Source organism: Vicia villosa, linkage group LG7 (genome assembly GCF_029867415.1).
Source record: "Vicia villosa cultivar HV-30 ecotype Madison, WI linkage group LG7, Vvil1.0, whole genome shotgun sequence".
Lineage (NCBI taxonomy): Eukaryota > Viridiplantae > Streptophyta > Magnoliopsida > Fabales > Fabaceae > Vicia > Vicia villosa.
Genome location: NC_081186.1, coordinates 101,805,985 through 101,820,375, shown reverse-complemented (window position 1 = coordinate 101,820,375; position 14,391 = coordinate 101,805,985). Strand labels below are relative to the sequence as shown.

General features: G+C 34.5%; 2 protein-coding genes across 2 annotated transcripts; both read right to left on the bottom strand.

Moving 5' to 3' along the window:
• Window positions 1–1,400: 1,400 nt before the first annotated feature.
• On the bottom strand, window positions 1,401–4,648 carry LOC131619859 (disease resistance protein RUN1-like). Its single transcript, XM_058890906.1, has 5 exons — window positions 4,432–4,648; window positions 3,609–4,348; window positions 3,162–3,437; window positions 2,284–3,060; window positions 1,401–2,172 (listed from the first exon to the last, which is right to left on the bottom strand). Exons 1-5 carry the CDS (start codon window positions 4,646–4,648, stop codon window positions 1,582–1,584), a joined length of 2,601 nt encoding a protein of 866 aa, XP_058746889.1. The 3' UTR covers window positions 1,401–1,581.
• Window positions 4,649–6,863: 2,215 nt separating this feature from the next.
• On the bottom strand, window positions 6,864–14,182 carry LOC131616215 (disease resistance protein RUN1-like). The gene is made up of 5 exons (XM_058887484.1): window positions 13,637–14,182; window positions 11,525–12,626; window positions 10,847–11,122; window positions 9,947–10,726; window positions 6,864–9,101 (listed from the first exon to the last, which is right to left on the bottom strand). The coding sequence occupies exons 1-5, from the start codon at window positions 14,080–14,082 to the stop codon at window positions 8,472–8,474; spliced, it is 3,234 nt and encodes a 1,077-aa protein (XP_058743467.1). The 5' UTR covers window positions 14,083–14,182; the 3' UTR covers window positions 6,864–8,471.
• Window positions 14,183–14,391: the final 209 nt, after the last annotated feature.

Sequence of the window (14,391 nt, the reverse complement as noted above, 5' to 3'; positions counted from 1 at the left end):
AACGTAATTACGCCCAATTACACCCGATTTTTGTTAAAAATAACGGGTGTAAATTCGTTAGACATGTCTCACCCTATGGATATACACCCGATTTTTATTAAAAATAATGGGTGTAAATTTAATAAAAAACGGGTGTAAATTAACATTTTTGTACTAGTGTGAATATGAATCAAATCACTGAAACACTGTTTGACTATGTCCTAGGATCAATCTAATCGATCCTGCGAGTAACCAGATTGTTTAAACACTTTGGAGGACTAGCGGTTGTTTGTCAGAAATCATTGCTAAACACCCCTTTACTTAAACCATGTCGTGCATGCCCCGGAAATTATTAAAAATATAATTTCTGTGAGACGGCTCACCACTGACAATAATGTCTCTATTTCCTTTGACCCTTTTGGTTTTATTGTATTCAATTTTCTGACGAGGATCCCTCCCATGAGATGTGACAATCGTGACGATCTATATCATGTCACCACTCCCTCCAGTTTTGCCAGTCTTACGTTGAGTCTTTGACACAGCTGTCCTGGTCATCATGGCGTGACTATTTTGAATTCCCTTTGCAAAAATAAGTTTATATGTTGCGAACCTTTTAGTTCTTCTGTTATTTCTGAGTCTTGTGTTTTAGGCAAACAAGTTAAATTGCCATTTTCTAATTCTCAAAATATAACTTTGATGCTATTTGATATCTTACGTAGTGATTTATGGACGTTTCCAATTTTAAGTTTTGTTGGTCATAAATTTCTAAACATTTGTCGTCCTATAGTTCTCGAGCAACCTGAAAGAACATCTACATTCCATTGATCTGGTGTGATCACATCTTTCACAACTCATCACAACGTAAAGTTGTTTTTTATTAGAGTCAGAATCAGATCTCTCGATAACTACATCCAACCCTAACTTAACAATTTTTGTACAAACTCATTTAAGCATACTATCATGCAATGTAAACGTCTTTTTAGTGATAAAATATTTCCCAACATCATCAATTTTAACGATATCGGGATTTAAACAATCAATTCACCAACCTCTAGTATATTCGCATCTGGACCAACAACACTTGATTTCTCTGGATTGATAATATCAGAGTACACCATATATAAAGTCATTGCATGTAAACGAAACATAATCAAGCAAATATTTACACTAGTTTAGAAGGCCTTCCGGATGGTGTTTGAAAGACTCTTAAAGCTTCCTTCCAAATGATATCAATATTACAAAAACAAGAAAAACCAAAATATAAGTTAGTGAAAATAGATATAGATATATATTACTTGTAATTTAAAATGATGTCGAGGTTGATGGTGTCGAAAAACAGATTGACTTTATGACCAAATGCAATAATTGGATTTTTTTTTTTTATAAGTCTTTGAAAAATAGTGTTATTGAAATTCCCCACAATAACACCAAACCTTAGAAATACAGAATCATTCACTACGCTTCAAAGCCTAATGAGAAATGAATTCTTACAAAGACTTTCAGAATCTGATCAACTGAAACAAGACATTAACCAAAGAATGCTACATAACAGTTAGAACAACCTCATTTTATGATGACAAAGGCATACTCAATCAAAAATTGTTAGAGGCCTCTATTTTGGTTTATGCACAAACATTTTCCCATTCTCTTTGTAAGTCTTGAAAATATTTTCTCATTTGGATTCCGTGATGATTCGGTTTTCATATCAATTAATGGCTCCATATTCAGAATGGATGATGGCTGCAAGTTCACTTCCGGCGATATCTTCATTTCCACGTTGATTGATGAACTAGTTTCCACAGTAACTGAATGGTTATATATTAGATATACAACAGTCTCCTTAACCATCAATCCATGCCTAAAAGCTACCAAAATCTCCACATTGTCACCAGGTCCTAGATTTGATGTTAAACCCTTCCAATCTTCATTGTTAAAAGACATGACTGTGTCTCCCTTGTATATTTGGATTGTGCATTTTGTGTAGTTTATGATCAAGACATTAGTAAGATATTCAGTTGCCGTGTTTTCAGATGTTGATGAATAAACAACACATAAAACTATTCCCTTTATGTGACTAAGACTATTCTCAGGAACTTGAAATAGTACTGAAGGTCCTTCACATGTATAGGCTAACCAAGAAGGATAATTGTCATCTGGAAGGCAAAAATTGCTTGAATCATTGGTTGTAAATCCCTGTACCATGAGCATATGCTTAGTTAGTTTCATAATTAGTAGTGCATTTAACTAATCATAAAACCGACGTTCGCTTAAAGATCGGAAAACGATAGAGGATTGAGAAGGAACCTGTGATATGCTCTTGCCAAGAGTGTTGATGACCATGTCACAATTTCCCATCTCAATCAAAAGCGATTTCAACGAAATGTCTAAGATAAGTGATGCATGTGATGCTGTTTCCAACTTGGTAAAACTTACATCATATAGATCATCTAAAAAATTTCTTAATTCTTGAGTCAGTTGCATCACTGACCGGCATTGAATCCAAACACTTCTATGTTTTGAAAGGTTTCTAAGCATTGGCGGTTGATAGCCCATACTATTACTTGATACATCCAAGGAAACTAGTGACAAAGAACTGTCCCCAAATGGAGATATACAGGGTAGGGAATTCATGGCTGGCGTCATCCAAGACCAAATGAGACGAGGAAACACATCACGTGATAAACCTTCATATCCACATAGGGATATAAATCCAATGCTTTTTAATCTTAGTATTGAACGCGGAACTTCAATCACTGATGTATCTTTTGCGTTCAGTGTTGTCAAGGATTCCATCTGCACAATGTCTTCTTCCAACTTGTCAATCTTTGAACAACCAGAAAGTGTAAGAGTTTTCAATGATTTCAATTGATAGATCTTCTTTGGGAGATTGCCAAGACTTGTACAGTCCTTCAAATTCAACAGAAGTAGATTCCTAAGATCTCCAATAGACTTGTGTATCTCGGACAAATTTGGACAATTCTTCATAATGAGCTTTTCTAGATTCGGTACTTTTGAAAAATCAGGAGTGCTTTTCAAGTACTTAGAATGACTAACATTGAGAATTTTCAGTTTATCCAACAACTGCAAGATGATAAATGTTCAAAAGAAAAATTAGAGAGGTGGGAGCAAATAATACTGTCATCAAACTTTGAGTTTGGAAAGAAAATAGCAATATAGCATACCTTGGTTTCATTCCACACTTGTTTCATACTGCTGTATTTTACATCAATAGCAACTAGACTTCCCTGATAAAAATCATCGGGTATATAGTTGAAGGTAAATCCTTGCCAATGAATCCATCTCAGTTCTTTTGAAAGATACCGATAATCTCCAATGAGGATGGCATGATCAAGTTGTAAAAGTCTCAGTTTCTTCATCTCCTTGAAAGAATCAGTACTTAAGACAACTCTACTGGTTCTTTGCACCTTCAAAACCAATCCTTCTACAGTTTCTATTCCCTAGAATTTTAATACGAGACTTATAAGAGCAAAAACAATAAAATAAACCACCCTAGAATTTTAATCCAAGACTTGTAAGAGCAAACGATTCAAAAAAAAAAGGTTCTATGATCTCGATAAGATTATGGAGGACGATCAAAAGTTTCACATTTATAAAGAGGAAGCACTCACAGTATTTTTTGTCAAAACATCATGAACATCCTCACGAAACCACAATCTACTACGCTTTCCAGGCTCTTTTGTTGAACTTTCTCGAACAATCTCTCTTCCCATATCTCTTATTAAACCGTGCATTCCAAGCTTGTTATTCTTTTCAATTTTTACAAGGCTCCGCTCTACGAGAACAGCTATTCCAATATCTGCATAAAGTCCACAGCCATTTAGGATCTTTGTAACATCGGCTCTGCCCTTGCCAACAAAGAAACAGCATATGTCAAGAAATATATCCTTTGCCATATCATCTTTTAAACCATCATAGCTTATTCTCAGTTTCTCTTGCACTTGATCATTGGGAATCCTCTTTAGTTTTGAGAGGACGCTTATCCATTCTTCTTCTGTCCTCTCATACAAGTAAGAACCAAGGACTTCAAGAGCAACTGGTAATCCTCCACAATAAGCAACTACGTTCCTTGAGAGTTCATGGAAGTCTTTTATCGGAACAGGTTGCCTAAAAGCATGCCAACTGAAAAGTTCAAGGGACTCATTTTCGTCCATCTCCTTCATTGTACCCACGTAATCAACCTTAAATAAATTAAGTAGGCGTATATCTCTGGTTGTAACGATTAATACACTTCCCGGACAAAACAATTTAGGATTCCCACATAGTGATTTTAACTGTTCAAATGTTAGTTTCCAGTAGCTCTCAAAGCTTGTCCAAAAGCACCCTTCTGGTGGCGCACAACGGAAGGTTCAACATCATAAAATACAGGAACAACAATTTGGGCACGAGTTAAGTGGCATTCAATGACTTTTTGAAGTTCATTAAGACACCAACTAGACTCAGTGTAGTTTTTGGAGAAAACAAGTATAGATATACGGGAGCTTTTTATTGCTCGTGACAGTTCTGGTCCAAGCTCGGTTCCTTTGTGAAGCTGGTTGTCGATATAGGTCTTGATTCCTGCATTTGTGAGGCCGGCATTGAGATGAGAAACGAAACTTTGACGTGTGTCTTTCCCTCTAAAGTTGATGAACACGTCGTGTATATAATCCATTGATTCGATTAGAGAGGGTGGATGAAGTTGAGATTAAGAAGAAATGGTGAAGATAGAGTAACAGGTTCAGATTAATTTGTAGTAACATGATTCCTTCAATTATTCATTTTCAACATGATGATCATTGCCAACGACTTGACCAGAATCATGAACCAGAACCACACACTCATAATTTTTTGTCCTTATTGTAAATTTTAACTATTATAAAAATATTTATTCACTCTTTTATTTAAATAAATTATTTTGCCTAAAACGTCCCCTGCTTCCGTAGATATATCTTCGGAAGTACTTTTTTTCTTAAATTTTGTTTTGTTCGTAGATGCGCATACGGAAGCTTCCGTAGATACATCTATAGAATCATTTGATGTTATCTTCGCGCCAGACTCTTCTTCTCCCCATTCTTCACATTTCTCATTTCAAAACTCTCAACCTCAAAAATCAAACTTCCATCGAATTTGTTTTTTTTCTCTCGAGTTCGACCGTTAACGTCAACATCAAAGATCAACACATTCCAACAACTTCAAAACTCAATTTAATCGGTAAATTTTTGAGTTATTTTAGAGTATTTCCCATAATAGAGTTTAAATCGATTTTTAGGTATAGAAATCATTAGTTACTTTTAGAAACATAGTTTAGAGACAATGTAGTTATTGTTTGATGTGTTAAACGGACGATCAAACCACCAAAATGGGATTTTTAACACTTTGCAACAGTGACCAGACGCCATTTTTGTGTTTTAGAGCTTTCAGAACGTTCCGTAGATGCATCTCCGGAACATATGAAACGTTACGTAGTCCCGTAGATGTACCTACGGAAGAAACTCGTTTTTTTTTAATGTAAGGTACTTCTGTAAATGCATCTACGAAAGAGTTCCTTACGTGCACATATGCTGAAGCGGTAAAGCGGCAAGCAAAAAGTAATAGGTATTATTTATTACCGGGTTTAACATCAAATCTAGAGTCCGGTGACAATGTACAGATATTTGTAGCTTTTGGGCGTGGATTGTCGGTTAAGGTGACAGCTGCCTATCTAATATATAACCATTCAGTTATTACAGAAACTGAGCCAACTAACATGAATATGGAGCCATCTCAGGAAGACAGATTGCAACCATCACCTAATGCAAAAATGGAGCCATCTCAGGAAGACAAATTGCAAGTTTGCAACCATCACCTAATGCAAAAATGGAGCTATCACCAAATTTGAGAAGGGATCCATCTCAGAAGGTAAATAAAAACAAATATATGTTTACAAAACTTGCAAAAAGAACGAGACAGTGTTTGTGCTTGAACTAATGTAGAAGTTTCAACAAATTTTGATTCGGCATACATTTGTCCTCATATGGTACTATCTTTGTTGTATGTGTTTTGCAATATTTTTCTGGGAATGAGACTAATTGTACTATTTTATATACCGAGAGGAGACTTCATGCCGTTATTGATTGTTTCAATCAATATCCTTCAGAAACTCTTGTTAAAAGTTCAGTTCTCTATATTCCTAACCCCATCATTGCTTGATTTGGTGTTACTTATTTGTTGATTCTTGCTTTCTCTTCTCTTCATATTGTTGTTTGGCACCTTCGAAGCTGCTGGCAGAATTGCATTTATTTTCCTGTCTACTCACTATCGGTTTTCTCATGTCTTTTGAGAGAGAAATCATTGTGTTTCATAATAATTGAGAAAGACAAGGAAAGGAGATATTATATAACTGTGAAGAGTTATCAACATCATTTACATCATCCCTCATCCTCTTCCATCCCCTCGACTTTTCATATCCAACAAATTTGAGTTTCACCAAAGATGGGAAAAATGATTCAGATAAAAGAGGCTCTTCATAATATATGAATTCCAAGTCATGAAGGTAATATATACTTAATGACTTAAGAAACGGGAGATGCTCCATTGGTGGGAGATACTTCATATATGGACATTGACATAGAGAGACTTGAACAATATTTGTGAGTGAAGAAAACCAATTTTTAAAAAATGGCACTATTATATTGTCCCCCACCTCCAATTTTCTAAATTTAGATATCTCAAATTGTCAAATTGATTAATTTTTAAAATTTTCAATATCGAAATGTCTCAAATTGATTAATTTTGAGATATCTTTTGTAGAAAATTCAACTTCTTTACACCCCTCCAACCCTCCAATATCAGTGTTTGTAAGAAAACAACACTACTTATGGAACAGAAAAGACTTTCCAATCCTTCGCAATACCGTAAAATGAAGATATCTTAAGTGCTTCAATTTTCCAATTGAATCACACAACTTACTTAAAGAACAATGTGATAGCTTCAATACACGCAAGTTTTTGAATTTTGAAATGACAAACAATTCCTTCTCATTCCAACTCTCTGAAAAGTTAGACAGCTAAATTAAAGTTCATGTCCTACTTGCATCCAATGACTCCAGCAAACTAATAGCATCACTTTTCAACATAACATGCATGGGACTTCGTAGTACATGTACTTTTGTTGCACTATCCAAATAACAACAGTCACTTCCGGATAATTGCAAGATCATGTACTAAATCATGCATTTTGAAACTGCGTATATCACCAATTCAAAAATCAATTCAAGAGACACTCTCAATTCCTTTACTCGATGATCCAATTAATACACACATGTAATAATCCAGGAGTCACCTATGGCCACACCTTTCAGATTGATTGTAGCTACATTTCCATCAGCATTCATGCATATATAGATCACAACAGCTAGATAGTTGCCATGACATAAACACGAAGGTAAGTAACTAAGTGGTGGAGGCAATAATTTTTCTCCAGTTAAAAATCTGCACAACCAAAGAGGATTAACTTATGTGTTGTAAATCGTTTTAACAACAAATTTCATACTCTAAAGCAAATTTTCAAAATCCAATCAGAGAGATCCTTCAAAAAATCAGTGGCTGATTTACCAAATTCGTTCGACAAAATACAGGGGAAAATGGTAGTATTATATTGTTTCTAAACAAAGTGGATCACACAAAAACCATAAAATATGTAGAACCTTAGATAACAATGTAAGGCTTCAGCTCAAAAATCCAAAATGACAATAACACCATACAAACACCCCATCTGTAAACTATACAAGCAATCTTAAACTAAGAATTGACTTTAACATTAGCAACTTAACAGCTATATGACTCAAAAGCGTCAATCTTAGCGGTGCATTTTAATCATATCAGAATCATAAACATCCTTCAACTAAGTGACAATGTGACATAGTACTGGTAAGTTTTGAAACCACATTAGACATTGTCACTTCAACAATTGCATATTTCTTCAAGCGCAGTTCACCCTTCAACAATAGCATCAGTACCATGTTTATCAATAGACAGTGTGCTGACACATTCTATATTTGGTGCACAACAGTATTGAAATATGCACGATTTTATTGTAAAATCCAAGCTGATCGATCATTCTATATTATTCAACTATTTGAATCAACCTTTATAAGTCGTGTTCTTATCTCTTTGCTTAATGATTTCTATCACTTGATCAACTTTAGAATGATTTATGATTAGTTGGTTGAATGGAAGTTTAATCTTTAAATGTTTGAGTTTAAGAATCCTTTTGTCTTTAGACTAGGAATACTCATTGACTCAATGATGCTTGAAGACAATATATACTTTCTATTCTTAATGCTTAAATATAATACATTTCATAACTGAAACTATTACGCAAATGACTAGAATTAGCTATGAATTCATCTCCCAAGTTGTTCCTCAAAGAAGCACATTCATGGAATTGAATTGTGGAGATCTCAAGAGAGCTCTATATTAGGACAATAGGCTTGCCAATAAAAAATTGTTGAGAACTCAATTCTGGTTCAAGCATAAACATTCTCCCACTTTCTTTGCAAGTCTTGTAAAGATTTTTCTATTTGTTTTCGGTAATGGTTCCATTTTTATTTTAGGTGATAGTTGCAGTGCCACTTCAGATGATGGCTCCGTTCTCGCATTAGGTGATGGTTGCACTTCCACTTCTTGTAATGACTCTATTTTTGTGTCGGTCAATGGGTCGACCTCCATAATATTTGATGGCTCAATTTCAATACCATTTGAAGGATCATATATTAGATAGACAGTTGTCTCCTTAACAATCAATCCATTCCCAATAGCTATAACAATCTCCACATTGTCACCAACTCCTAAATTTAATACCATGCTTTGCCAATCTTCATCATTAAACGACATAACGGTGTCTTGTTTGTAAATATGGATAGTGAAGTTTGTGTAATTAATGATCAAGACACTAATGAGACATTCGGTTCCCAAGTTTTCAGGTGTTGATGAATAAAGAACACACAAAGTTATTCCTTTCATGCAACAACCACCACTATCCCCAGGCACTTGAAAAAGTACCGAAGATCCTTCACCTTTATACGTTAACCAAAAAGGATAATTGTCACTTGGAAGGAACGAATCACTAGAATCGGTTGCTAATCCCTGTATCATGAACATATACTTAGTTATTTATGTAATTCTAATTATGCTCTTCAAAAGGACATTTCCTGCAATTTATTGTGTCAAAATCTCAAAATAGTGTAATAGAAAAATATTAAATGAAACTGATCAATTAAAACATGCAATATAGTTCCTTTCATATAGCTCCTTACCACTTTCCTACAACTCATCTATTACATTAACAATTATAATAACAGATATATGTTTGTCTACAAATTCTCTCTGGGTGGTGGGTTATATGGCCTTATCAATCTGTATGAAAGAGTTTTCATTAACTAGCTCTACTTGCACATTACTATTACTTGTATTCACTTCTTTGAAGAGCGTCTGATGATATATAAGGCCTAGTATCAACATCTTAAAAAAAAATTGTTGAGCTAGTGGTTTGTATTGTGCAGGTAGAAGATCCATTATATCATTCACAACTAAATATAATTTTCTTATTCTGTTCCTCTTTCTCCATTTATAACCAAAGGATTAAGCCCGCGTATAACTTCAATAGTTATTCAGCTATCCATCTAAAGTTAAGCATGTGGTATGCGTATAAATAAGCTAAAAATTGTGATAAATATAGATATTAACAAATAAATGCAATGAAGATAAAGCTAAAGAACAATGAGATATAATAAGGATCTAAAAAGTTACTTCACTTCTATGTTAAATGTCTGGCCTTAAGATTTATGTTTGTTTCTCAGCTTGATATTTGAATAAATTTGTATATTTAGGAATCTTTTACCACTTCAAGATGAAAATGAAAATGGAAAGTAATTCCATGTTCTCGTAAGTAGTGATAAATATCAAACAAGGTGGGAGGTCAGAGAAGGAACCTGTGATAAGCTCTTCTCAAGAGTATCCATGACAATGTGGCAGCTTCCGATTCCAATCAAAACAGATCTCAAGGAAAGATCTGAAATTTGTGATGCATGTGATGTTCCCAGTTCAGTAAGACCTGCACCATATAGATCATCAAGAAGTTTTCGGAATTCTTCTTTCAGTTGAATCTCTGAATCAAATTGTACAGAAAAACTTCTTAGTTTTGAACAGCTGCTAAGTATTTCTGATTGATAGACCAAACCCAAATTACTAGTCTCTAAGTTCAGGGAAATAAGAGACATTGACAAGCCACCAAAAGGAGGAACGTGAGTTAAGGAATCCATTGTTGGTGACATCCAAGACCTAATGAGAGATGGAAAAACATCACGTGATAATCCTTGGTATCCACATAGGGATATATATCCAATACTTTTTAATCGTAGTATTGAATGGGGAACTTCTTTTACGGATGTATCTTTTGCAATCAGTGTTGTCAAGGATTCCATCTGCCCCACGTCTTCTTCCAACTTGTCAATCTTTGAACAACCGGAAAGGATGAGAGTTTTCACTGATGTCAGTTGATATATCTCTCTAGGGAGATTGCTAAGGCTTGTACAGTCCTTCAAGTTTATCAAAAGAAGATTCTTGAGATCTCCAATGGATGAGTGCACCTTGGACAAATTTCGACAATCCTTCATAATGAGATTTTCTAGGTTCGGCAAGAATGAAAAGTCAGGGGTTCTTTTTAAGTACTTAGAATGACTGAGATTGATAATTTTTAGCATCTGCAACAACTACAAGAAAATAAAAGTTCTGAATAAAATTTAGAGGATAAGATGCAAAATGAAACAGTGGCAAGAATAACTATTTTCATTATCCATTAATTTGAAAAGAAAAACTCTAGTGATGTGTACCTGAGGCTTCTTCCAAACTTGTGTGAGATTACTGTGTTTTAAGTCCATAGCAACTAGATTTTTCTGATTAAAGTTTTCTGGCGTGTATTTTAAAGGAAACCCTTGCCAAGAAAGCCATCTCAGGTGCTTCGGAAAACACTCATAATCTCCAATGAGTTGTACATGATCAAGTTGCAACAATCTCAATCTCTTCATTTTCTCAAAAGCAATAGTATCGAAGCAAAGGCTACTGGTCATTTGCAACTTTATAACCAATCCTTCAATGGCTTTTGTTCCCTGTGACACAAATAACATAAAAAGGAAACCTTCATTTTTGGTAACCAAAAAGTAACAAGTACAGCGTGAGTTGTTTCATATGTAAAATGACATGATTCTCATGAACTAACTTCTCCAAAAACACAAGTTGTTACATGAAGACACATGACTGAAAATTTTAGTATATTAGATTAGATTTTTAACATGGACAGAAAACCTAATGTACAAAGCAATAGATAGAAAGACCTAAGCCTAAGCTGTATATAGGAGAAGAGAAGAGTGACACACATAAACTGTTCTTATATTGCTTTTTAACAAAGACATAATGAATCCCACTATTTTTCAGCTAATTGGTTTTTATATCTTTAAAGATTATGAAAGATGATAAAAAAAATTCAAAATGCAATGTAATGAAGTTCTTACGGTATGGTCAGTCAATACATCAACTACATCCTCATGACACCACAATCGACTACGCTTCTCAGGCTCTTCAGGTGAACTTTCACGAACAATTTCTCTACCCATGTCTCGTAGCAAAGAATGCATGCCAAGCTTATTATTCTTTTCAACTTTTATGAGGCTTCTTTCTATCAGCAATGTTATTCCAATATCAGCATGAAGTCCACAACCATTTAGTATCTCTGTAACATAAGCTTTGTCCTTACCGATAAAGAAACAACACACATCAAGAAATATATCCTTTTCCATGCGATCCTCTAAACCATCGAAGCTTATTTTTAGTTTCTCATGTATTTCATCATTGGGAATCTTTTCTAGCTTTGATAATACACTTTTCCAGTCTTGTTTTCTCCTCTTGAACAAATAAGATCCAAGGACTTCAAGAGCTAATGGTAGTCCACCACAATAGGAAACTACATCTCCCGAGAGACTAAAGAAACCTTCAGTTGGACTCGCCTCCCTAAACGCGTGCCGACTGAAAAGCTCAAGGGACTCCCGTGCATTCAATCCTTCCGCTTCATAAACAAAGTCAACTCCAAGAAAATCAAGTAGACGCACGTCTCTTGTTGTGATGATTATTATACTTCCTGGACCAATCCCATTTCGACTTCCACATAGTGCATTTAATTGCTCACGCGTACTCACATCATCGAGTACAACAAGTACCTGTTTTGTGCAAAGTCTTTCATTGATCATAGCTTTTCCCCACTCAATATTATGCACCTTTATATTTCTTGTTTTGAGGATATCTGAAAGAAGTTGTTCTTGTAAATCGATTCGCCCCCTATCTCTCTCCCAAACTTCTCTAATACTAGCAAGGAAGCTCTGATCTTCAAATTCAGAATAGAGTTTATTGTAGACAACTTTAGCAATGGTGCTTTTCCCAATCCCTCCCATTCCCCAAATCCCTGCTAAACAAACTCCTCTTGTATTCTGTCTTAAAAACCGAATCAACTGTTCCGCACGGGATTCTAGTCCAACTGGAAAATCTGGGACAGGTAAGTATCTTTTGTCTAGTTTTCTCAAAACATGGGCCACAATTTCCTTCACAACACTGCTTTCATTACTGCAACAATAAATCTCTTTCAAAAGACAAAAATGGTCATAAATAATGAAAGATTAAAAGCTTAAAACATACTGCTTAGATCTCAAATATAAGCAAACATGGACTTTTGTTGACCAACTTTGAATGATTAACTGACATTTGACTCAATTTGTAATCAAGTTCAAATACTGTGTATGTATAGCAAAGAACCTTATAAACAATCTATAATAGGAGAACACTTATATTAACTTTTGAAATAAAGTGATAAAGTTGTATACTAAGAAGCACGGATACAGACAAGGACAGGACGCAGACACATAAATGGCTAAAATAATTTGGAAAAAAATGAATAAATTGAACTAAATTACAAGTATTGTTGGTGCTCAAGAATCAAAGATAATAACAAAGAGAATAAACGAAAAGAATAACGACGCAAAGAGAATGAGAGAATAAATGTTGTATATTCTACTACTTGTGTTGTTAAATGATAGCTACTACAAGGCTATTTATACAAAAGAAAATTTTGCCACATCAGCCCTAATAGAGTAAACTTAGTGAACAAGTTTAAGGTACAAACAGTACAATACTAAGAAATACTAAAATATCCTTACTAACTAAATAGCTAAGCTACCAGGACCCGGAAGATAGAACTTCTGGTCAACACTATCTTCTGAGTAACCATCCGAAGTTCAACCGCATCAGAACTTTTGATGCTCATCTTCTAAATATTAAATTACTCTTCAATAAGTATCAGTATGGTGTCGGTGCACACTTTTATTTCAGATGTGTCCATGCTATATGGTGTCGGTGGACACTTTTATTTCAGATGTGTCCGTGCTACAGAGGTTGCATAATATGTCTAATTACGAAAATAGACAGAGACATATATATATATATATATATATATATATATATATATATATATATATATATATATATATATATATATATATATATATATATATATATATATATATATATATATATATATATATATATATATATATATATATATATATATACTATTATACCTGTAATTTTTCATATCCCAACCAGCCAAATGAGAAGCGTCGGTGAGTGTTCGTGCAATAGTTTTGTCAGTATATCGACGTATATCCGAAGGGGTAATCCCGCAAAATACAGGCATAACAAGCTGATGACCCATAGCGTGGCATTGCATGATTAGTTTGAGTTCATCAAGACACCAATTAGATTTAACGTAGTTTTGGGAGAAAACAACGATGGATATCTGAGAACCTTGAATTGCTCGCACTAATTCTGGTCTAAGTTTCTTTCCCTTTTGAAGATTGTGATCGTCAAGAAAAGCGTTGATTCCAGTGTTTGAGAGTGCGGCATAGAGATGAGAAACGAAATTGGCACGAGTGTCTTTTCCTCTGAAATTGATGAAAACGTCGTAGATCCATTGGGGTCCGGAACTTGGAGAGGAAGGAGGAGCGACAAAAGGAAGATGAGACATACTGCTTTTTAACAAAGAAGAAAATGAGGATACTGTTGATGGGTGATGAAGAGTACATAAAAGTCAACGCTCAACTCTGTTGAAAACATTCCGGCGGTGGTATATCTACTTAGGGAAAGTTGTTGTATAATTTAAAATTAGATGGGTGTTAATGTCATTTTAATACATGGTTAGTGTATTTTTTTCAAAAAAAATATTGTATACTTTTATAATATTGGGTAGGAGAAGAGATGCAAAAAGACATGACATGTTAACCTTTAAAAAAAAACGTTGGTGCTTACTTTTCTCATCTTTATTGGTGCTTCCACG

Coding starts and splice junctions, on each gene's coding strand:
- LOC131619859 (XM_058890906.1), bottom strand. CDS start 4,648: ATGGATTATATACACGACGTGTTCATCAACTTTAGAGGGAAAGACACA. Junction 4,349..4,431: donor CAAAAACTACACTGAGTCTA/GTTGGTGTCTTA, acceptor TTTTATGATGTT/GAACCTTCCGTTGTGCGCCA. Junction 3,438..3,608: donor ATGTTTTGACAAAAAATACT/GTGAGTGCTTCC, acceptor TTAAAATTCTAG/GGAATAGAAACTGTAGAAGG.
- LOC131616215 (XM_058887484.1), bottom strand. CDS start 14,082: ATGTCTCATCTTCCTTTTGTCGCTCCTCCTTCCTCTCCAAGTTCCGGA. Junction 11,123..11,524: donor ATGTATTGACTGACCATACC/GTAAGAACTTCA, acceptor TTTGTGTCACAG/GGAACAAAAGCCATTGAAGG. Junction 10,727..10,846: donor AAGTTTGGAAGAAGCCTCAG/GTACACATCACT, acceptor ATTTTCTTGTAG/TTGTTGCAGATGCTAAAAAT.